This window comes from Anomaloglossus baeobatrachus, chromosome 5, assembly GCF_048569485.1.
Source record: "Anomaloglossus baeobatrachus isolate aAnoBae1 chromosome 5, aAnoBae1.hap1, whole genome shotgun sequence".
Lineage (NCBI taxonomy): Eukaryota > Metazoa > Chordata > Amphibia > Anura > Aromobatidae > Anomaloglossus > Anomaloglossus baeobatrachus.
Genome location: NC_134357.1, coordinates 40,749,094 through 40,774,767, shown reverse-complemented (window position 1 = coordinate 40,774,767; position 25,674 = coordinate 40,749,094). Strand labels below are relative to the sequence as shown.

The 25,674-nt window shown below is 44.4% G+C and overlaps 1 protein-coding gene across 1 annotated transcript in view; it reads left to right on the top strand.

Annotated features, from left to right (window-relative positions):
- UROS (uroporphyrinogen III synthase) overlaps positions 1-25,674 on the top strand; it is a 70,365-nt gene that overhangs the window by 29,533 nt on the left and 15,158 nt on the right. Inside the window, exons 4-5 of the mRNA XM_075352248.1 lie at positions 2,753-2,827; positions 14,568-14,642. Coding sequence (XP_075208363.1) covers positions 2,753-2,827; positions 14,568-14,642 — 150 coding nt within the window. The remainder of the gene's footprint in view (positions 1-2,752; positions 2,828-14,567; positions 14,643-25,674) is intronic.

Below are 25,674 nucleotides of genomic sequence, written 5' to 3'. Positions count from 1 at the left end.
GTTGATGCCAGATGTGTAATGTCACCTGGCATCAAGCCCTGGGGTTGGTGAGGTCAGGCGTCTATCAGATACCCGACATCACCAACCCAGTCAGTAATAATTAAAAAATAGACAACAAAAAAAGTTTTATTTGAAAAAACACTCCCCAAAACATTCCCTCTTTAACCAATTTATTGAAAAGAGCACAATCAATTCCACGTCCGGCGTAATCCAATAAGGGGGGGGGGGGGGGCACGGCGATCCATACCATAGTCGCTGTCCCAGTCAATGAAAAACAGAATGTTCCCCATTGGCTGGGAGAGCAATGCAGTGACCTGAGCTAACATCAATAGGTCAGCTCAGGTCACTGCAGGGGATGACAAGCGCTGCCATCAGGAGCATAGATGAGATCATTACCTTCTGTGATCATCTCCTGTACTGCTGACGTCAGCGCTGTCACTGACTTATCGCGAGAGCCCGTGACGTCACCGCTAGTGACAGTCTCGGGCCGCTCGCGAGACGGGCATAGACAGCAGTGACCGCGGTGACGTCAGGAGGCAGGAGATCGTCACAGCAGGTAATGATCTCACCTCCTGACAGCAGCGATCGTCATCCCCGCGGCTCCCAGCACTGCAGGATGTCAGTGTCTGCCTGCGCTGCCGCGTGACAGGCTGCTGACACTGCGGGCAGACACTGACACCCTGCAGTGCAGGCAGCCGCGAGGCCGGAGCAGGACACACACTGCACGGGCACCTGGAGGTCGCACGGAAGTGCTTCTGTGCGGCGTCCAGGGAGTGTGACGTGTGTTTACTCTGCTCCTCTTCCTGGCATAATGACATCGCTTCCTGCAAAACCGCAGGCAGCGATGGGCATTACCGCAGGTAAATCGCGGCTATTCCGGTGGTATACCGCACATCATTGCTACCTGCGGAATACCCCCGGAATACCGCAGGTACCTGCGGAAATTAATGGACATGCACATTTTCTCAAGAAAGTTTCTCGAGAAAATTTTCTCAAGAAATTTTCTTGAGAAAAATCCGCACAGTGCGCACAGCTATTTTTTTTTCTCATTGAATTTCATGGGAAATGTCTGCACAAAGATTGCAGACATTTCTCAAGAAATTTCCGGGGCAAATCCGCGGGTAAATCCGCGGGAAAAACGGTCTAGTGCGCACATAGCCTTAAAGATAGCAGAAGAGATGAAGTAGTACACAGATCTCTTCATCTTGGATCAGGAAGAAAGCATGTGGAGTTTCAGGGAGGGTAGAAAAAACAGACTGTTAAGGTGGAAAGCACATGAATAGAAAATTTGTGCAGGATAGAAGCTGTGGTAATACATGACCTAATTAAGTGCTTACAGCATCATGGATACACACAGAGCTCACATCCAGCCTATATTACTGGGAGAGACACACAGACCTCACATCCAGCCTATATTACTGGGAGAGACACACAGAGCTCACAACCAGCCTATATTACTGGGAGAGACACACAGACCTCACATTCAGCGAATAGTACTTGGAGAGACATAGAGCTCACAACCAGCCTATATTACAGGGAGAAACACAGCGCTCACATCCAGTCTATATTACTGGGAGAGAGACACACAGAACTCACATCCAGCCTATATTACAGGGAGACACACACAGCTCACATCCAGCCTATATTACTGGGAGGGACACGCACAGCTCACATCCAGTCTAAAATTACTGGGGGAGACACACAGAACTCACAGCCAGCCTATATTACTGGGAGGGACACACAGAGCTCACATCCAGCCTATATTACTGGGAGAGACACACAGAACTCACATCCAGCCTATTTTACTGGGAGAGACACACAGACCCTCACATGCAGCCTATATTACTGGGAGACACAACTCACATCCAGCCTATATTACTGGGAGAGTCACACAGAGCTCACATCCAGCCTATATTACTGGGAGAGACACACAGACCTCACATCCAGCCTATATTACTGGGAGAGACACACAGACCTCACATCCAGCCTATATTACTGGGAGCTACAGAGCTCACATGCAGCCTATATTACTGGGAGACACACAGAGCTCACATCCAGCCTATATTACTGGAAGAGACACAGAGCTCACATCCAGCCTATATTACTAGGAGAGACACCAAGCGCTCACATCACATCCAGCCTATATTACTGGGAGAGACACACAGAGCTCACATCCAGCTTATATTACTGGGAGAAACACACAGAACTCACATCCAGCCTATATTACTGGGAGAGACACACAGAGCTCACATCCAGCCTATATTACTGGGAGACACAGAGCTCACATGCAGCCTATATTACTGGGAGACACACAGAGCTCACATCCAGCCTATATTACTGGGAGAAAAACACAGAGCTCACATCCAGCCTATATTACTGGAAGAGACACAGAGCTCACATCCAGCCTATATTACTGGGAGAGACACACAGAGCTCACATCCAGCCTATATTACTGGGAGAAACACACAGAGAGCTCACATCCTTTGCCGCCCATCACTGGTTGGAGTTTTGGCACTGTGATATAAAGAATTGGCTGCAGCAATTGCATAGTGTCAACATATCTTTGCTTGAGCCTGGTGGACAGAGACCACTGGGGATTGGTAGAGTGTCTCTTTCATTGATAATGAAAGTGTTAAATTTATCTTGCTAAATTGTGTATACTTGCTTATTTGCATGATTCGTTATATATTTTTGCAGTTTTTACTTTCTGCTGTTGTTCTCATATCTTTGCCTTTTGTATTTTGTTTTTCAGCTTGGGAATATTCCCTGAAAGAGAAATGGAATTGCAAGTCTATCTACGTGGTGGGAAAAGGTACTGCTGCCCTGGGTAAGTAGTCATGAGGGTCCGGGCATTATTAAACATCAACACCACCAAACAGAATACATTATTAATTCATTGAATATAAATCTCTTAGAATTTCTAGGTACTTAAAATGGACCTTACAAATATATATTTTGGGAAGAACCTGAGTAAATGGGCTAACCTTAACTTTGGGCCTTTGAATGTTGTCTAATTTTTCTAACTATTTTGTACTCCCTTTAAAAAAAATAATTTCTTCTTAATGTTAGTGAATAGAAACCTTCTTGTTAATGTTTAGTGGTTAGTTAGTGACAAATTGTTCTCCTACAAGAATCCTCATCAGCTGCAATGCAAGGAGGTAGTGTTCAGTTCATCTGCAGTCCCAGCCATTGGAAAACTGGGGCATTACACAGGCGCGGGTATGCTCACTCTTCCAGAACAACAGAAACCTTGTATACAGAGTGAACAGGTAAAAAAGAATGTACAGTCTCAGGGAGGGCAGAGAAAATGTACAGGCGCAGGTAGAGTAGAGAAAACAGGCTGTAGATAAGGAAAGGAGGGAGGTACATGAAGATTAAATATTTGCAGGATAGAAGCTGAGCTGATAAGAGACCTGATGAAGGACCCTGCTCTTCACTCTAGTTTATAGAGAATCAAGGACATCTCCAGTTATTATTATTATTATTATTTATTATTATAGCGCCATTTATTCCATGGCGCTTTACAGTGAAAGAGGGTATACATAGAACAATCATTAACAGTACATAACAGACTGGTATAGGAGGAGAGAGGACCCTGCCCGCGAGGGCTCACAGTCTACAGGGAATGGGTAAGGGTACAATAGGTGAGGACAGAGCTGGTTGCGCAGTGGTCTACTGGACTGAGGGCTATTGTAGGTTGTAGGCTTGTTGGAAGAGATGGGTCTTGAGGTTCCTCTTGAAGCTTTCCACGGTAGGGGAGAGTCTGATATGCTGAGGTAGAGCATTCCAGAGTATGGGGGAGGCACGGGAGAAATCTTGTACGCGATTGTGGGAAGAGGAGATAAGAGAGGAGTAGAGAAGGAGATCTTGTGAGGATCTGAGGTTGCGTGCAGGTAGGTACCGGGAGACTAGGTCACAGATGTAAGGAGGAGACAGGTTGTGGATGGCTTTGTATGTCATGGTTAATGTTTTGAACTGGAGTTGTTGGGCGATGGGAAGCCAGTGAAGGGATTGGCAGAGTGTTGAGGCTGGGGAATAGCGAGGGGAGAGGTGGATTAAGCGGGCTGCAGAGTTCAGGATAGATTGGAGGGGTGCAAGAGTGTTGGAAGGGAGGCCAGAGAGCAGGAGGTTGCAGTAGTCGAGGCGGGAGATGATGAGGGCATGCACTAATGTTTTTGCTGATTCTTGGTTAAGGAAAGCATGGACCCGGGAGATATTTTTGAGTTGTAGTCTGCATGAGGTGAAGAGGGCTTGGATGTGTGGCTTGAAGGATAGAGCAGAGTCGAGGGTTACTCCAAGGCAACGAGCTTGTGAGACTGGGGAGAGTGAGCAACCATCAAGTTTGATGCAAAGTCTTCTTGGAGGGGATGAGTGAGGAGTTTTAAATAGTCTATTAGAAAAACGGTTAGTTTTAAAGCTGAAAGCTCCTTTCAAGGGGTTGTTAAATTAACAAGACATCATGTATCCACAGGATGTAATTTATGATCACTGGGCTCCTGAGAATTACACCAATCCCAAGAATGGATGTCTAGTGTGAATAGAGTGATAGTGAGCATGTGCGACCACCGATCCTATGGACATTAAGTGGAGCAGTGGTCACACATGCTCACTATGGCTCCATTCATATTTTTCTTTTGATTGGTAGGGGGGGGCACCACAGCGGTCGGGCTCTCAATGATCATACTATAGATAGGTAATAAATGTTGTTACAGTCAGGAATGCAGGAAACCATGGGTGTACGCTGCTGCCACTGAGAGCCTGACATTAAAAATTACAACCTAAAGAAAATGTTGGCTCTGCCTCAGCGGACAACTCCTGCCTAGAGGTATAAAGCTTTTTAGTTTAGGTTAATATCACTTACGTGGCAAACACAGGTCTGGAGTCTCCAGCCCGGTTTCTTCCAGTAGTGTTTTTTATTTTTTACTAAACTGTTTCCCTAGTCGCCTCTCGTTAGGGAAACCGAGGGGAATAGACCCCTGTATGGTCCTGATCCAAAAGACGTAGAGTACAGTCTGTAAGAGGTCAGACTGTATCCTCTCTTGTGTGCATGGCAGGACCATTTCTTCTTCTAGCGCAGTCGGCAATTGGGTACTGGTGTGGATGATCCTTGCCGTTGGTCTCATAGAACCGTAGAATGGTAGAGTTGGAAGGGACCTTAAATGCCATCGGGTCCAACTCCCTGTGAGTGCAGGCTTTCCTAAATCATCCCAGCTATCCTGCTCACCTGGCCCCTCAGACCATGGCGTGTTGCACAGAGCAAAAACTGAGCTGAAGATTCGTGACAGTGGATCAAGCCTCTTCAGGATGGGTGAGTAGATCTACTCCCCATTCACACCGCTTTGTGCTAGCTCTTGGCCCAAATCCTCTGTGTTTTCTTCTCTCTCAGGATTCCTTTTCTTATCCTTTTGTTTGTTCGGGTTGGCTATGGCCTCCAGGTTGTTCACAAAGGTCATGGCTGCTGTCATTGCCCTTTTGCATGTCAAGGGTATAGTGGGTATTCCCTACTTGGACGACATAGTTGTCACTGCTCCCTGCTACTCAGAAATCCTCGAGAGTCTGCAGATTACACTGGAGACATTGTCCCGCTTTGGATGGCTTGTCAATCAATCAAAGTCGTCTCTGATCTTGGCTCACTGGCTCATCTTACTGGGAATGCTGTTCAATCTCCAAGCGAACGTTTTTCTTCCAGAGGCCAGACTGGCATCCAATCTCTGAGACATCTCTCGCCCATTCTGCTCCATTTCTGCATTACCATTCTAAGCAAGATGGTTGTGGCCATCAAAGTGATCCATTTTGCTCAAAAATCCCTGGTCCGGTGGCTATACCCTCCCCTTATTTATCTTGCTAGTTCCTTCCTCCCGATTCATTTGCAGATTGTGATGACTGATGCCAGTCTTCTCAATTGGGGAGCTGATGCTGCAGGGTTGGTGGAAGAGTCATGAAGTCCTGTTTCCCATCAACGTCCTAGAACTCAGATTCTTCTTTCACTTCTTCATTGACAGAACCAGCTGTCGGGTCTTCTAGTCCGAATTCAGTCCAACAGAGCTACTACCCTGGCTTACATCAATCATCAAGGAAGGTCCCACAGATTCTTGATTTGGCAGGAATGAAAAGTTCCGGCAATTTCAGCTATTCACATTCTGAGAGTAGACAATTGAGCTGCAGACTTTCTAAATCTCAAAGGACAAGTTGTGAAAGATTGGTCTGTGCACCTGTCCATCTTCGATCAGCTTTGCCTACAGTGGGCCACTCCAGACGTTAATCTGGTGGCATCCAGACACAACAGAAAAGTTCCCAGATTCGTGTCCAACCCTTGCGATCTACTTAGCAGTGACCTCTGACAATGCCATGATCTAAATTTTTCTTCCCTTTTCTGTTCCTTCCTCTATCTTTGTTAGAGAAGCTGCTAAAGAAGATTTATTTAGAAGGAATCTTCATCATCGTTGTGGCCCCGGACTGTTCTAGATGATCATTGTCTGCGGAAATAGTCAACCTCCTAGCTGGAGATCTCCCACTTTCTCAGGGTCCCCTTTTCCACCTTAATTTATGGTCAATTTATCAGCATGGTTGTTGAATCTACAGTTCCAAGATCTTGACGTTTTTCTGATCAGGTTGTACATAGCATAATTAACGCACGGAACCCATCCTCATCTCGTATCCACCATCATACCTGGAAGGCCTTCTTGTGCTGTTAACAATCTTACAAAGGTAATCACTATGATTTTTTTCCACACTTACTCTTCTCACATTGCTAGAGTCGGGTATTGAGTCTTACTCAGCCCTTTAGGTTGTTGCCCACTCTTGTTCCTCCTTACCAGCTTCCCTTAGATTCCTAGGATCTTAACCTTGTGATTAGCACTGTACAGTGTCCTCCTTAAACCAATCCTCAGCATTTCCCCAAGGTGACGTTCTGGTTGTCATCCCTTCTATCAGGTGAGTATCAGAACTAGCAGCTCAGTTTTGCCGCTCTCCTTTTCTTGTCCTTCACTTGGAGAAGGCGGTGATGCATCCAGTACCCTCCTTCCTTACCAAGGTGGTTTCTTCCTTTCATCTTAAAGAAATATTGTTCTGCTTTCCTCTGCCCTTCTTCTAATTCGGAGGAGAAATCTGCACAACATTTGGATCTGGACAGAGCGTTGCGTTACTACCTGAAGGTGACTGCATCCTTCCGATGTTCAGATTTCCTGATCATCATTCCAAATGGAATTGGCTGAGTGTATTATTACCCTCTAAATTAGTTTTATCGGAAGCTTATAAAGCCAAGAACAAAGGGTTCCCACCTGGGGTCAAGGCTCATTCCACTCAGACTGTGTGGACTTCTTGGGATGTCCACGATCAAGCGGACCTAACCCTAACCCTGCAGCTTTATAAGACTGCTACTTGGTTCTCTGTCCACAATTTCTCAATCTTCACACATTCGCCTCTGCAGATGTGAGTCTGTTAAGAAAGTGCCACAAACGATAGTCACTTAGGTCACCTCCTGAGGGTCTTGGCTTACACATTCACATATATTTCACACTCTAGGGACTGGTTTGGGACATTCTATGGTTTCCTGTGTTCCCCAATAAAGCGCCTGCGAAAAGAGTATTTTTAGACTTCCCATAAAGTCCATTTCTCTTGGCCTTCATTGTGGGACAGAACACTCACCCTTTCGTTCCTGTTGTCCCACTGGGCGCGTGTGTGCTTGTCATGTTTTTCTGCTTTTCCTGCTACTTTTCTCACTTACTGAATGGCTTGGTTAGCATTAGGCAGGTGAGGCCATGTGTGCTGCTGCATCCTTCCTTTCCCGGGGCCTGTGCATGCAGCCGAGGCCCCCGGAGGGGAAGGAGGCAGCAGAGGTAGGAGTGTCCAGAGAGTGTGCGTAGGGCACGTGCGCACACCAGCCCTCCTCTTAATCCACCAGCGCTCTATTTTGAGAAAATGCCTCTTAGCCTTTGGCTGATAGGCACTATGCATTTAATGCACCCTCCAATTAGGGGAGGTGCCACTGACCTTATTTAGTATACCAGTCTGCTGCTAGCTAGTTGTCAGGTTCCTGTGCTCCTGTCCTGTTTTCCCTGTGTCTATCACGCCTTCCCATACCTATCTGTCCCTGCCGTGTCAACCATATCGGTCCATACCTGCCTTCCTGCCTGCCCCGGCCATCCTGCCTCTACCTGCCTGCACCTGTCTCTATACCTGAGTCCATCTTTTGTCCTAGGGGTCAGCTGCCACAGTCCCGGTCACTGCTCTGGAAGTGGTACCTGGCGTCCGCCTCGCGATAGGCACTTAGTTAAGCCCCTCCCACTAAAGGGTAAGCCTGGGTCCCTGTTGTTGTCCAGTGGGTCAACTAACCCCGCTCTCTGCCCCTACACCGGCCGCGAGCGTTACAAATAGCAATCGCATATCATATTACTCGGGTGCTTATTTTTGTAAATTAGGCAAGGATTTGTTTTTAAATCAGAGGCAACGCAGGGGTGGGTGGAGCAGACTTTGTATATTTTTCTGAAACATCTTCTTCTGCCCTTGAACCGTACATGGTGCCGTAGCCTGGCGGAGTTAATTTGTTTTCTAACCACTCTTAACTCTCGCGCTCAGGCTGTTTTTATGTCCCTTTTTTAAAGACCCGCTATAAAGCTGTCACCTCTGTGCTCTACTTCAGTCATATTATACTTCTGCATGTGACTTAGTGTCGGGGATCTCTACGATGCGCTTTCTCTCTCTTCTTTTTCCAATCCTCAGAGCAATTCCCGGGCTGCGAGCCAGTGCTGACATTGCAGAGCCGCTCCGTAATAGACAACACAAGTCACAGTTTAGGAAGGCTGAAGGCTGCTGTATTGCTCTGACATTTAAACATTTTTCTGCGCAACTGCTAAGAACACGGAGGCTCGCAGCCAAATTACAGGTCTGATGTTTCTACAGCAACACTTCTTACTTTGATTTTCGGGGTTTTTTTGCTTTTTTTTTTTCCTTTTATTTTCAAGTGTAGCCGATGCACATGAAAAATCCCGCTGAAGTCAGCAGAGCCAAGTCAAGGGCAGAGCAACCCAGTCAGCTACCAAAGAGGAACATACACACAGTCATTTCATTTAAAGGGGCATGAGGCCTCTGTTGTACATATACTTAAACATGAAGAAACCATTCCAGCTTCCAAAATTCCAAAAGTTTATTCAAAAATGAATATTAATATCATGATGAAAGCAACGCATTTCAAACGTATTTAAGCTCTCCTGTTCATGATTGTTTTTAGCTTCAAGAAGGACACATTGTAGCATTGGAAACACGTTGCTTTCATCATGATTTTAATACTAATTTTTTAATACATTTTTGGAATTTTAGAATCTGGAATTTTTTCTTCATGTCTGGATATCTACATTTGGCCCAACGGAAATTCCTTCCTTCAGTTGAGTCGGTGACTGAACTGGATTTTCCCTTCCCTTTTCCCAGTTATGTACAGTATAACCTTAAAAAAGGTTTAAATTATAAGAATGAGGGCAAGATGTGACACTAAATCAAACATTGTATAAAGACTACACCCTAACAGAATTTATGCATACTAGGAGAACCTAGGGAAAAGGTAAAAAGGTAGCCATGGTCACAATGGGACCAATCAATCAAGAATTAAGTCAGCACAACTTTTTTGCAAATGTAACAGTGTTTATTAAATAGATAAATAGCAAAAAAGTGACATAAAATACAGTACCAAAGAAAATTACATAGGACAATGATCAGGATCGTAAGGGTGTCACTGATGTTTAAACACATGGGTCCACCTCCCATATGGGGAGTAAAGTCAAGATAAATACAAAACATAATGCATCATAAATCTAATTCTAAAGACGTTTAGCATATAGCACACCACGGCCCCCCGAAGAAGACAGCGAAACGTGCTCGTCGGGGCACGTTTTTCTCGGGCTACACTTTATCCTTATGTGTGAGTTATGACGGGATTCTAATAACAATGTTATGATACTGTCTATATCTTCCTGTCTGCCTTGAATCGGTATTCTGGTCCATGACCTACTCCCATATGTACTGTGCCCCCTTTACATAATTGCATCCCTGCACTATATCCTATATGCTAAACGTCTTTATAATTAGATATACGATGCATTATGTTTTGTGTTTTTGGGGCAATCTTTGACTCAACACTGGGGTTTTGTTGGGTCATGGCATTATTTATCTTGACTTTACTCCCCATATGGGAGGTGGACCCATGTGTTTAAACATCAGTGACACCCTTACGATCCTGATCATTGTCCTATGTAATTTTCTTTGGTACTGTATTTTGTCACTTTTTTGCTATTTATCTATTTAATAAACACTTTGTTACATTTGCAAAAAAGTTGTGCTGACTTAAAAAAGGTTGTACCAAGGCAGTAAGTTGTGCCCAATCGATCGGATAGGAGATAGCTTTTTGGTCGACTGTGTTCCGACCATTGTAAAAATTACCGGTCTTGAGAATGGGATCCTGAAGACCTGCGTCTGAAAGGAGCAGGAGGTCGAGCGTATGCTCCATTCATACTTTAATGGATTGCTGGAGATTGCCAATTACAGGCCTTGGCTGTCTGCTGCAGAACCTCGTTTTCAGGATCAGTGGTTCGACTCCCAAAAAGTTATTCTCTATCAATAAACTAACTTATAAATTTGCTTACAGCAAAGATGGGCTGCAGTTGTACATCGCCCAGGCCAAAAACTAGTACTCTAGCAGGATACAGCTAAACCCCCACTAAGTGGTGGCATCACAGGTGCAGGAGGAGCAAATCACACACACACTTCCAAAAAAATGGAAGGGGGCAATTGCTGGATGATTAAACTGCACACTGATGGCTTGCATAGAGCGCTGTTCACACATGCAGATGCACAGTTACAAGCCCGCAGCCTATTAGGTGACGCCCATACTATTAGATCAGGCGGGCTGCCAAGCCGTACTCCATCTGTGCACCATGAAGGGACAGGAATATGCAAGGTCTAACAGAAAGGGGCCTGGCTGTATCCTGTACAAATAAATATGAGGTAGTTGGTATTATGGCCATAAAGCGGAAGCCTACAACCCTCATCACGGGAACCTCATGCTTGTAGGTCCCTACACTAAATCTAAAAATAGCAACAAAAGAGGAATAAATATCCTCCAAAAATGAAGTATTACAGCAAAGATGGGCTGAAGTTATACATAGCCCAGGACAACAACTAGTACTCTAGCAGAATACAGCTCCATTTTTTGGAAGTGTGTGTGTGATTTGCTCCTCCTGCACCTGTGATGCCTCCACTTAGTGGGGGCTTAGCTGTATCCTGCTAGATTACTAGTTTTTAGCCTGGGCGATGTTCACCTGCAGCCCATCTTTGCTGTAATACTTAATTTTTGGAGGATATTTATTCTTCTTTTTGTTGCTATTTTTAACCTAAAAATTTGGAACAAACTTTGCAAACTTTACTCTATTTACTTGGTGTGTTTCCCGCCACTCTGACCCTGAATGATCTCCATAATGGTGGCCCACAAGACAGTGGCCAGGAGGAGTGTCCGGTTGTGCATTTGCTCCAATTTTTGATAACCGAGCACATAATTTGGCTTTCCTCATCAGTACCACCGGCTTTCAATTAAACATGCACAACCAGATGTGTTATTTGACAACTCCTGACCACCGTCGTACGGTAAGGAAATATAGCAGGCAGCTTTCCCACCTAACCAGTGGACAGATGATATGTTTTATGAGCTGAAATATCCTCTTTTAAATTAATTTTGTCAAATTTGTAACAAACAGCCGAAAACAAATTTTGTTGCATGCTCCATCAGACCTTTGTATAGTTGTAGATATCATGGCTTAGAAGTATTGTGGACATAGAAAGCACTTTTCGGCGTCTTTACACCTGTACATGTGGGTTAGACCGATCGGTGGTGGTAAGGGGCCATACAACTTCCTTGCTCTGCTGTGTCCTTGTATCTTAAAGACTTTCTTCTGTAAAAGTAAAGCTGTGTGACTTCCGCTTCCATAGAAAAAAGATTTTTTGTCGTAGAAGGTGTGCAACATCCATCTTACCACCTAACGTCCCATTCATTTTAAAGAGAAATATTGACAATTGCAGCCCTGTCCAGGGGACCACCGGAGTCAGCGTTTTATTTCAGTAGAATGTACAGGACACATTCAATTAAAAGATATTGACACATATAGACCGGCGCTCTGCACTGCTATACCAATGCCAGCCACCAGCAAATCAGAGGCCAGTAGCTGACGTTGACTCACTATTGCTGCAGCACATGGCATCGATGTTATATGCCATCACACTGGACGTCAGCTGCTGGTCTCTGATTGGCCGGGGTTGGCCTGCAGCAGTCTTGATCGTCAAGGGCTCTCTGGTGCCTGTGGGCTGCATGTGACAGAAAAGAGGACTTCGAGGGAAAGGAGGACAGGTAAAAAATTATTTTTTTGTGTATGTGATGAATTTCACAATAGAGGACATTACTACAGGACAGCAGTGAAGAGGCATCGCTGGAGTGGCAGAGGGTAAGTAAGGCTAATTTTATTACAGAACAGCCAAAAAGATAGGGAAAACCCCTTTAAGGGTGCTTTCAGACAACCGTATAAATCTGACCTCAATGCTCTGACTGGCCGTGGCTCTCCTGACTCAAGCGTGACCGCTTCATATATTTCTATGCAGCTGTCACGCTCTGGTCAGGAGACATGTGGCCAGTCCAAGCATTGCGGTCATATTTATACAGTCATCTGAATGCACCCTTACATGGTTACTGTTTTGTCTAATTTGATGAGTTGGATCATTGAAGGTATTTCTATCAGTTGAGCACTTGTTCTGCAGCATGAACAGATGGTATTGGTGCAGGATCCAGTTGGAAAAATGGAAGCAGGACAGTGCCGGGAAGAGCAATACTGGAACCACGGGAACCAGAGAAACAGAGTTGAAGCTTAGGCAATAGGTGACAAAACAGAGCAGAGTCTGCGATGTGGAACCTTAGCAGCAGAGCTATGTTGCACAGGAAGTTTAGAGGCAGAGCTGGTCCATCGAAATAGCAGAGTTAATGTAATGGAGAGATATGGATAGTACAGGGGCTCCTCGGCTGACCCTAAGACTGGGGACCCTGTACTGTCCCTTATCCCGACAGTAGACTTAATGGTAGGGTTGAGCCTCCAACGTGGCCCTTTCTCCTATCCTGGCCCTGAAGACTATGTCCCCACCAGCCAGGGAACAGACCAGGATGGAGATCACAAAACCCACCAACGAGGTATGACACATAGGAGTAAAATGAAACCTCATACACACCAAAAACCTACACCAGGAACAACAAGGAAAAACGGGTAGGGAATAATAAGGGAAAGGAGGTAGCAGAAAACAAGCAATTTGCACAGCCACAGCAGACAGCACAGCAGCAACCACCATGCCCTCACTGCTCCCAGGCTAGCTCCTAACTGAATAGAATAACCAGCACAATACCCAGGTAGCAGAGGGCTTATAACCTGGATGGAAGTGATTAAGTGCTGATAGCTGAGCAAGTTTGTTGCTGCACCAGAGAAGGAGTGAACCCTAAATGTTCCCAAAGGAGAAAACTACATTGAAAGTGCATGGTCCCAGATGGTGAATGAGAAAACTGACCCCGAGTCTGTCCTTATGCATGTGAGAGTTAATCAACCACGAGTAACCTTGAGTTGCATGGGAAGGTCAAAAGTTGAGTTGGTCCAACAGTTATAGCACAGTTGACTCATCAATGTCGCAAAGTTGAGTAGAACCAACTCGGCAAAGACAAAACTGAGTATCAAAACTGAGTTAGTAGTGGCTCCAAAATAGTGCAGAAAGAAGTCCTTGGTCTCACTATCTGAGCCGAGCTATATGACCCGAGAGAGTGACGTGACGACCCATCGTGCATCCAAGAGAACTGGCTGGTGGCTCAAAAAAGCCAAACCGCTGCTTTCACAATTTGAATTTGTTCTATTTTTGCTTTATCCTTTCTTAATCGATATTTTGCATGAGCAATCACAATATGTTATAATTGTAAAACACTGCCCGATGGGCAAAATCTCGATACGACGTACTGCAGGACTTACGAATGCATCTCTTGTTTTCTAAGTCCATTTTTAAACCCAGAAATGAGCTCCTCAGTGAAGACACCTTACTGCACATTTGCCTCTGTTTACGGTCTAGAATTTTTTGTTATTATTGAAACTTTTGTTGACCAGTTCACTTCCTAATCACTACCTTGTCTGCCTATAATAGGGAAGTGTTGATATATGTTGTCATTACCCGCTCCTCCAATGAATGTTTAATACCGTCATTAGTTTCCAGGGTGAATTTCTGTAAATGAAACGTGAATTGCCTTCCCCGAGAGATGTGTTTAGTGTTATTTTTGACCCTCTGAAACATGGTCTAATCGCCTCGTAATTAGAATATCTTGAATATTTAATTGGATAGCCATTCTGATAAGACGCTGTAACTCCTGCGAGGCCGAGAGTTGTCACGTACCCAGAGTAATAGATTTCAGACCCCAGACCGGGGAGTTTATGAGGCTTATATCTCACCTGGTGGTAATGTTTTGTTTCTCTGTCCATATTAATTATCCTGTAATGGATGTTGTCTTCTAGTTGACGATCTTGGCCTTTCTTCAGAAGGGGAAGCATCTGGTAACGCAGAGAAGCTTGGTGACCTCATATGCTCAAGTAAGTGTATAACACTCTACATACTAAACACAACTTTCTGTTTTGGTCGTCACAAGCATTGAATGAGGTGAATTGTGTTGGCGCTCCCTTCAGCCTTGTAACCATCTTCACTGCGGGCTGGAGGGACCTCTGACTTTACCCCTTGTGGGACACTCAGCCTCTTAAAACATTCACATATGAGGATGTTCCTGAATGTACTTGTTGAGTCAGAAGCTGCATGGAGATCCATAAGGCACCTTTACACACTGATGCTTTCTAGCGATCCCACCAGCGATCCCAACCTGGCCGGGATCGCTACAAAGTCTCTGGTGAGCTGTCAAACAGGCAGACCTGGCCAACGACGCAACAGCGATCCGGACCTGCAGAACGACCTAGCTAGTCATTGGGGACGTTGTAAAGCAGCTTTTTGAAAGGGAAGTCGCTGTAAAGTCCCCTTTACACACTGAGACTTTCTAGTGATCATGCTGCACAGCGGGAAACAAAGGACCAAAGAATGGTCCTGAACGATTTGTAGCGATCAGCAACTTCACAGCAGGGGCCAGGTCGCTGATGTGTTTCACACACTGCAATGTCGCTGGGGAGGTCGCTGTAACGTCACAAAACCGGTGACGTTACAGCGATGTCGTTTGCGATGTTGCAGTGTGTAAAGCCACCTATAGAGGAGGAGGTTTCTAAATGCCCTTGCTGAGTTATCAGCTACATGGAGACCCACAGGGGAGGAGGTTTCTGAATGTCCTTGTTGAATCAGAAGCTGCATGGAGATCTACCTGGGAGGTTGTTTCTGAATATTCTTGCTGAGTCAGACGTTGCATGGAGGTCAACAAAGCAGGAGATTTCTGAATATTTTTGCTGAGTCAGCAATTACATGGGGAGCCACAGGGGAACAGGTTCCTAAATATTTTTGCTGAGTCAGACGCTGCATGACGATCCACAGAGGAGGAGGTTTTTGAATATATTTGAGTCAGCAGCTGCATGGAGATCTCCACAAGGGAACAGGTTTCTGAATATCCTTGCTGAGTCAGACGCTGCATGGAGATCCACAGAGGAGGAGGTTTCTGATGTCTCGTGATGAGTCAGCAGCTGCATGGAGATCCACAAGGGAGCAGGTTTCTGAATATATTTACTGAATCAGCAGCTGCATGGAGATCCACAAGGGAGCAGGTTTCTGAATATCTTTGCTGAGTCAGCAGCTGCATGGAGATCTACAGGAGAGTTGGTTTCTGAATATCCTTGCTGAGTCATCAGCTGCATGGAGATCTACAGGGGAGGAGGTTTCTGGATATCTTTGCTGAGTCAGCAGCTGCATGGAGATCCACAAGGGAGCAGGTTTCTGGATATCTTTGCTGAGTCAGCAGCTGCATGCAGATCTACAGGGGAGGAGGTTTCTGAATATCTTTGCTGAGTCAGCAGCTGCATGGAGATCTACAGGGGAGGAGGTTTCTGAATATCTTTGCTGAGTCAGCAGCTGCATGGAGATCTACAGGGGAGGAGGTTTCTGAATATCTTTGCTGAGTCAGCAGCTGCATGGAGATCCACAAGGGAGCAGGTTTCTGAATATCTTTGCTGAGTCAGCAGCTGCATGGAGATCTACAGGGGAGGAGGTTTCTGGATATCTTTGCTGAGTCAGACGCTGCATGGAGATTGCACTGGAGCAAGCAGCTGCCGCCAGACACAGCCAAACTCTCCATGGAAAAGGCAGACATGATTTCTTAATTGTGCAAAAACGCCATCTATACCGTTTTGGAAGTTGCAATGGGGCTTCCTGCTCCAATCCTGTTACTGTAATTACATGATCTGTGCATCTGCAGTAGCTCATTGTTTAGGAGACTGTATGTTAGTCTTACAGGGGAAAAAAAACATAATGCTTGCCAAAAGTGTTTCTTGACCTAATTGATTGTATGTTCTCAGTGAGAGGAACAAAATTATAATCTTGTGATACCTTTTAATGGCTAACTAAAATAAAATAAAGTGATGTTACAAAGCAATCTTTCGAGACATCTCAGGTCTCTTCTTCAGGCATGGTGCCTGAGGAAGAGACCTGAGATGTCTCGAAAGCTTGCTTTCGGTCAAGCATGGTGGAGGTAATGTAGTGATCTGGGGTTGCTGTGATGCTGGTAAAGTGGGAGATTTGTAGAAGGTAAAAGGGATTTTGAATAAGGAAGGCTATCACCCCATTTTGCAACGCCATGCCCTGTGGACAGCGCTTGATTGGAGCCAATTTCATTCCACAACAGGGCAATGACCCAAAGCATACCTCAAATTATGCATGAATTATTTAGGGAAGAAGCCGGCAGCTGGTATCTATCTGTAATGGAGTGGCCAGCCCAGTCACCAGATCTCAACCCTATAGAGCTGTTGTGGGAGCAGCTTGACCGTATGGTGCGCAAAAAGTGACCATCAAGCCAATCCAACTTGTGGGAGAGAGGGAAGCACGGGGCGAAATATCTCCAGATTACCAAATTATCAGCTACAATGCCAAAGGTCTGCAAAGCTGGAATTGCTGCAAAGGAGCGTTGTGTGATGAAAGCAAAGTGTGAAGAGAAAATTATTATTTCAAGTAAAAATCATTATTTCTAACCTCGTCACTGTCCGGACTATATTTTCTATTCATTATGCAACTCATCTGATAAATAAAAGTATGATTTTTCATGGATGGGGGACCCCAAACTTTTGAACTGTAGTGTATTTGTGGAATTTTATACTAAAAAAATTGAAAAAAATAGACCCTCTCTTTGTTTAACATATATACAAATATTGCAAGCAAAAAAAAAAAACATAAAAAAATGTAAATTGATGAAGCCACAAAAAAAGACGTAAATTATTTTTTTTTTTAAAACATGACTGCTTCCTTCCCAAAACGACGCTAAACCTGATAATGGATTTTGCATAGTATGGCAACTCGGCTTCCATCACTTCAATGGGGCTAAGTTGCAATACCAGATACAACCCATAGTCAGGGGTGGCGCTGTTTCTGAAAGAAAGCAGTCCCACTTTTTTAATACACTAACATGGGGAGAAATGTGCCGATCTCAGAGAGTTGAGGGACCATCCCAGCAACTACGTCAAGTCCAACTGATTTAATTTCCTATATTCTCATGACATAAAATGCAGGTCTCTGAATGTCTCCATTTGTGCCGTTATGGTCGTTTCTTCTTGCAAACTTCAAAGCCGTCTTTGAAGAAGTTGAATCAGAAAAAAAAGAAAAGATTTTAGTTCTCTTTTTTTTAATGTTCGCCGGCTAAGATTGAGATTCTTCATCCTTGGGAGGCTGCGGTGCGAAGTTTTCCCCTCTCGTCCCGGGTATACGTAGAATAAAGAGTGTTACTAGACTCTTGCGTCTCGCTGGATATTAAAGGACAGAGTGAACTTTTCACTTTGGATTTTGTTCTTCACGTGGAACACAGTCATAATATCTCACAACCTGCGCAACTCAATCCAGAATATATACAGTCTTTGTATCCTAGGTCTTCCAGTACGTTTCAAAGTGGAGAAATAAAACCAATTTGGAAAGTTTTAATTAAATCCTTATCCTACTATTTTATGTTTGCTGTCTCCTTACAGACTGATGTGTCTCAATGGTTACGGACTACAAACAAACTGTTGTCACGGGTGTGAGGGTATAATAGGGGATCGGAGATCCTAAACTGAGCCTTATGCCGGCGTCACACGGTACATTCTAGCAATCATACCCACCCCCGTTGTTTGTGCGTCAGGGGCAATTAGTTGCCCGTGGCGCACAAAGTTGTTAAACCCCCGTCACACGTACTTACCTCCCGGACGACCTCGCTGTGGGTGGCGAACATCCTCTTCCTGAAGGGGGAGGGATGTTCGGTGTCACAGCGACGTCACACCGGCCAATAGTAGCGGGGATGAGCGGGACGTAACATCCCGCCCACCTCCTTCCTTCCGCATTGCCGTCGGGACGCAGGTAAGCGGTGTTCGTCGTTCCCGGGGTGTCACACATAGCGATGTGTGCTGCCTCTGAACAACCGGAGCACAGAAGGAGGACCGACATTTTGAAAATGAACGACGTGTCAACGAGCAACGATAAGGTGAGTATTTTTGCTCGTTCACCGTCGTTCGGAGGTGTCACACAGTACAACATCTCTAACGATGCCGGATGTGCGTCACGAGTTCTGTGACCCCGCCGACAGATCGCACGATATATCGTACCGTGTGACGCCGGCATTAGGCTAGGGGGCCCTAGCTGTCCCTGATCCCAGAGATACCGCTGATGGTGAAGATGTCTGGGCTGCCTTCCTTACCCTGCTCCTGAACAGCATTTATCTAATCTGATCTAATACCCCATCTCCCCAACCCTATGGGAGGACCAGGACAGGAGTGGTTGAACCCACAGATATGGAAAAATGGGGAAACCAAACCTCTATCACACAGCTAGCACATAGATAAAAGACCGTATATGATAAGGCGTTAATAAAGAGCAGGGAGGAAATAATGAGACGATGAGAGAATTTCCACAGCACAACAAGCAACACGCAGTATATCACCAACAACTAGAATACAATAGCACACGGATCGGATTAGCAAAAGCTATAGTTGGCATGGGAAGACAGATTCCTCCATCTTAAAAAAGCAGGGGGGGTAACTGGCAAGGGTCTCCTGCAACATGTGATCCAAAAGGTAAGCAGCTGGCTAGCAGAAATTAACTCCTGCTTGCCTGATCACTAATGAGCACACAGCTGGTCGAAGCCAGGGCCTGCCTATGCAGCTCAAAAGCACCAGAGAAAACGTAGTGTTGAGTATCAGAGTCTGTAGTCTGAACCGGGTCTGATGCCGCCATGACACTCGGCGAGTTTAGAGCCAAACACTGTGTGACACCTATTAGACTGATCCCTCAGAGCTGTTGCTCACTTTTTCGCCCTCTTCTGGCTCAGCTATAGGAAATAAAACGGGGTCAAATGGAAACGAGTAACTCACAACTAAACAAGGCTTGCTTGACGTTTGTTACCATAGAGACATATTATTTTGCATGGCAGCTGTAAATAATATTTTAAAAATTACTACTTTGCAAATATGTTATGTGATTCCCACAAGGGTTCACACTATCCAATTTATTTGGTGGGGTGGGGGGCAGTAGGGGGTGGAACCTTTGCAGAATTGATGGCATCCTGTGGATTTTGCTGTCTATAGTATATTAATGCTCCTGTGGATTTTTGTTTAATTGATCCTTCTGCAAAACCCTGCATTCACTTTTTTTAACTGATGTGTGAGTTTAAAGGGGGTTGTCCACTATTGCTGATAATTTTCTGTCTTAAATGCATGTGTTTTTAGCAAAAGTTAGTTTACACTGGTTAGTTTTGTTCAAGCTCTATACATTTTGTATTCACTGTACCTAGTACCGCAGCGCACTGCTACTCCGTCCTAATTTTACACTAAGTGAATGGGACTGAGCTTCAGTACCAGGTACGGCTGCTCTAATGTGTACTGAACTGTGCCTAATAAAAAATAAAAAGCATACTGTGCTCTCTGAAGTGTTACAGCCTGTGACGTAACTAGAGTCCAATGGGCCCTGCTGCAAAATTTGGACCTGTTTTCCCCCCTTCCACAAGTTAATCAGATGTATGAGCCCTCATAGCGTTCTAAATCCAATAAAACATAAATGTTTGTGTCCCCCCCCCCCTTTCATTATGTATTAATGTCCCCTCATCATTGGCCCCTTACAGATATATAAGTCCCCCATCCTGGTTTATATATTTTCCATCCTGAGCCCTTTCCAGGTATATATGTTCCCCATCCTGGTATACATGTCCCTCATTCTGGGCCTCATCCTTATATATATGTCCTCCATCCTGGGCCCTTTCTAAATTTTCATATATCCCATCCTGGTTGATATGTTCTCTATCCTGGGCCTCTTCCTAGTATAGATGACCCCCATCCAGGTATATATGTACCCCATCCTGAGCCCCTTCCAAGTTTATATGTATCCTATCTTGGTTTATATGTTTCCACCCGGGGCCTCTTTCTAGTGTAGATGTCTCCCATCCTGGTATATATGTCCCCCACCCTGAGTCCCTTTCAAGTTTCAATGTATCCCATCCTGGTTAATATGTTCTCTATCCTGGGCCCCTTCCTGATTTATATGGCCCCATCCTGGTATGTATGTTTATCTTCCTGGTATATATGTCCCCCATTCTGGGCTTCATCCTGATATATATAGCCTCCATCCTGGGCCCTTCAAAGTTTTTATGTATTTCATCCTAGTTTATATGTTCTCCGTCCTGGGATCTAGTGTATATTTTCCACATCCTGGTTTATATTTCCCCCATCCTGGGCCCCTTGCAGGTATATATGTCCCCACATCCTGGTTTATATGTCCCCCATCCTGGTATATATGTCCCCCATCCTGGGCCCCTTGCAGGTATATATGTCCCCCATCCTGGGCCCATCCTGTATATATGTCCTCCAACCTTCCGCTGTGTTCTAATGTTTAAGAAAAACAAAAACATTCTTCTCACTTTCCCCCGTACCCACGACACATGGTGTCATCTTCTGTAGCCAACATGACATTACTGCTATGCAATGCACATGCTTCACACGCCGACGTCCACTGCCAACCTCTGGCTGGCGGCGTGTATTGCGGTGCAGAGGTTCAACTTGTTTCTGCATTACAATGCATTTCACCTGAATGTGTGTCCTCAGTCGCACATCCAGGTGAAGTAGGCATTGGTATTGGCGGGCCCACCTCCACCACAGTCGCAACCTCTGTGACCGGGATCGTTACACCACTGATTGTGGCTACCTCAATCTGTTGTTAATGGTTTTTTTGGGAGTCTGTACTACAGCAATCCAATATTGATGAACAATCCTAAGGTTAAGCCACTAATATTAAACACTGAAAAATGTCCTTTTAATCAGAGAAGAGGGATTATCTTTATTTTGTTTAATTAAACAATATATCTGTTCCAAAGTTCTGTGTTGGTTTTTATAATCAGTTGTAAAATTCTGGCTTCCTGCAGTCGCCACTAGAGGGAGCTACAGATAATACTGTATGTGTGAAGTGAGCTCCCTCTAGTGGTAACTGCAGGCAACTAGGACTTTTATCAGCTGTACAGAAGATTTCAGATCAGTACAAAGTTTACCACATAAAGAAATAAATTGAATTTCCACATTTTAACACATTTATCAATATTTCATGGAGTGACAAGCAGTTTTTCTTTCCTTCTGCCTGAGATCAGTAAAGGGAAAGCTATAATTTACTACGAGATCCGCTTCTAACATTCATCATCCACAAATGTATCACACACATTAAATAGACCATTTTGCTGATCCTTCTGCAAAACGACGTGAAATGTTTGAGGCTGTGAAGATCAAAGGAAATGTGGATGTGCGGGATGTAACAGCTAGACAAAGGAGAAAGGGGAACGTCTGTCTTCTTAAGGAGATCAGTAATAATATATATATATATAATTATCTCCTTGATACATTATATAGTCATGTTTTCTCTTGTCGTTGATATTTCTCATGGTCCGGCATGGATTATAAATTACTGGTGTCCATGAATGTATATTATTGCGTTACGCTGATTATTTAACATGTATGTCTGCAAAAAAAATGAAAATAATACAGAAGAGCAAAAACAAATTCCATTTTCTGCAGCCCTTAATCTTTTTATGGCTACTGGTCATGTAAGCCGCCCATACACATGGGAAATGTCGGCCTATTTGGCCATTTTTCAGCATTTCAGCCAATCAAGTAGTCCTGATCTCCCAAAGATATCCCAATATACAGTTAGGTCCAGAAATATTTGGACAGTGACACAATTTCCGCGAGTTGGGCTCTGCATGCCACCACATTGGATTTGAAATGAAACCTCTACAACAGAATTCAAGTGCAGATTGTAACGTTTAATTTGAAGGTTTGAACAAAAATATCTGATAGAAATTGTAGGAATTGTACACATTTCTTTACAAACACTCCACATTTTAGGAGGTCAAAAGTAATTGGACAAATAAACCAAACCCAAACAAAATATTTTTATTTTCAATATTTTGTTGCGAATCCTTTGGAGGCAATCACTGCCTTAAGTCTGGAACCCATGGACATCACCAAACGCTGGGTTTCCTCCTTCTTAATGCTTTGCCAGGCCTTTACAGCCGCAGCCTTCAGGTCTTGCTTGTTTGTGGGCCTTTCCGTCTTAAGTCTGGATTTGAGCAAGTGAAATGCATGCTCAATTGGGTTAAGATCTGGTGATTGACTTGGCCATTGCAGAATGTTCCACTTTTTTGCACTCATGAACTCCTGGGTAGCTTTGGCTGTATGCTTGGGGTCATTGTCCATCTGTACTATGAAGCGCCGTCCGATCAACTTTGCGGCATTTGGCTGAATATGGGCTGAAAGTATATCCCTGTACACTTCAGAATTCATCCGGCTACTCTTGTCTGCTGTTATGTCATTAATAAACACAAGTGACCCAGTGCCATTGAAAGCCATGCATGGCCATGCCATCACGTTGCCTCCACCATGTTTTACAGAGGATGTGGTGTGCCTTGGATCATGTGCCGTTCCCTTTCTTCTCCAAACTTTTTTCTTCCCATCATTCTGGTACAGGTTGATCTTGGTCTCATCTGTCCATAGAATACTTTTCCAGAACTGAGCTGGCTTCATGAGGTGTTTTTCAGCAAATTTAACTCTGGCCTGTCTATTTTTGGAATTGATGAATGGTTTGCATCTAGATGTGAACCCTTTGTATTTACTTTCATGGAGTCTTCTCTTTACTGTTGACTTAGAGACAGATACACCTACTTCACTGAGAGTGTTCTGGACTTCAGTTGTTGATGTGAACGGGTTCTTCTTCACCAAAGAAAGTATGCGGCGATCATCCACCACTGTTGTCATCCGTGGACGCCCAGGCCTTTTTGAGTTCCCAAGCTCACCAGTCAATTCATTTTTTCTCAGAATATACCCGACTGTTGATTTTGCTACTCCAAGCATGTCTGCTATCTCTCTGATGGATTTTTTCTTTTTTTTCAGCCTCAGGATGTTCTGCTTCACCTCAATTGAGAGTTCCTTAGACCGCATGTTGTCTGGTAACAGCAACAGCTTCCAAATGCAAAAACACACACCTGTAATCAACCCCAGACCTTTTAACTACTTCATTGATTATAGGTTAATGAGGGAGACGCCTTCAGAGTTAATTGCAGCCCTTAGAGTCCCTTGTCCAATTACTTTTGGTCCCTTGAAAAAGAGGAGGCTATGCATTACAGAGCTATGATTCCTAAACCCTTTCTCCGATTTGGATGTGAAAACTCTCATATTGGAGCTGGGAGTGTGCACTTTCAGCCCATATTATATATATAATTGTATTTCTGAACATGTTTTTGTAAACAGCTAAAATAACAAAACTTGTGTCACTGTCCAAATATTTCTGGACCTAACTGTATATATATATATATATATATATATAACGCTGAATGTGTGTGTGTATATATGTATGTATATCCGGGATTGGCATCTGCACCGTCGCAGCTACAGCCACAAAATTTTGCACACTCGCACTTCTGGACCCGAAGAGCGTCAAAGGCTAGGTTTTGAGGGGAAACTTTAACCCCGCTCTTTACAGTTATTCACCAAAAAACCTGCCTCCATTAAAGCGAATGGAGCTGGGAGCCAGTGCAGCCAGAACTTCAGTAGAATGCGCAGCCACGCCCTTATATGGAATGTTGGCGTGTCACAATGCAGCCAGGGAAAGAGACAGACACAGACAACAGGGAAAGAGGCAGACACAGACAGAGTAAGAGACAGACAGACAAAGAAACAGACAGACAAAGAAAGAGACAGACAAAGAAAGAGACAGACAGGGAAAGAGACAGACAGGGAAAGAGACAGACAGGGAAAGAGAGAGACAGACAGGGAAAGAGAGAGACAGACAGGGAAAGAGACAGACAGACAGGGAAAGAGACAGACACAAAGAGACAGACACAGACAAAGAAACAGACAGACAGGGAAAGAGAAAAACAGGGAAAGAGACAGACAAAGAAACAGACAGGGAAAGAGACGGAAAGAGACAGACAGGGAAAGAGACAGAGATAGATAGACAGACAGGGAAAGAGATTGAGACAGACGGAGAAAGAGACAGACAAAGAGAGAGAGAGAGATATACAGAGGGGGAGACAGACAGCGAATGGGAGAGAAACAGAGAGACAGTTACTATCCCGGACAGCGCCGGGTGCTATGTTGTGAGGCGAAATTTTAACCCCATGCGTTCCAATTTACCAATCAATTTTGCCCCTATCTACATAATGGGGAAAAAGTGAAACGTGCTTGAACACATATACCAACCTCAGCACACATCTCACCACACATACACCAACCTCACCACATAATCGCCCTAAACACACACAAGTCTGGTATTATCCTTCAAAAATAACAATCTGATTAATAAGCAGCCAAACTACAAGAACAACAAGTGTACCATATAGGAAATACGGCAGCTGTCAGTGACATGACTTGTCTATGTGTTTGTGTGAGCTAATATATACTGTCAGGGGGGAGGGCTTTCTGTTGCCTGGAGATTTATCAGGCTGCCAATAGCAACCAATCACAGCTTAGCTTCTATTTTGCTATAGTTAATTAATCTGAGCTCTGATTGGTTAATATAGGCAACAATTTAATAATTACATTTCTATCTATTAGTTTTGTGGTTTTTGTGTGCAGAATACATTTTTGTTAATACATTCTATTTTGTTAACAGCAGTTATTAACCCGGGCGAAGCCGGGTAGTACAGCTAGTATATATATAACGCTGAATGTGTGTGTGTGTGTGTGTGTGTGTGTATGTATGTATGTGTGTATGTATGTCCGGGATTGGCATCTGCACCGTCGCAGCTACAGCCACAAAATTTTGCACACTCACACTTCTGGACCCGAAGAGCATCATAGGCTATGTTTTGAGGGGAAATTTTAATCCTGCGCTTTACAGTTATTCACCACAAAGCCTGCCTCCATTAAAGCGAATGGAGCTGGGAGTCACAGTGCAGCCAGAACTTCAGAAGAATGCGCAGCCACGCCCTTA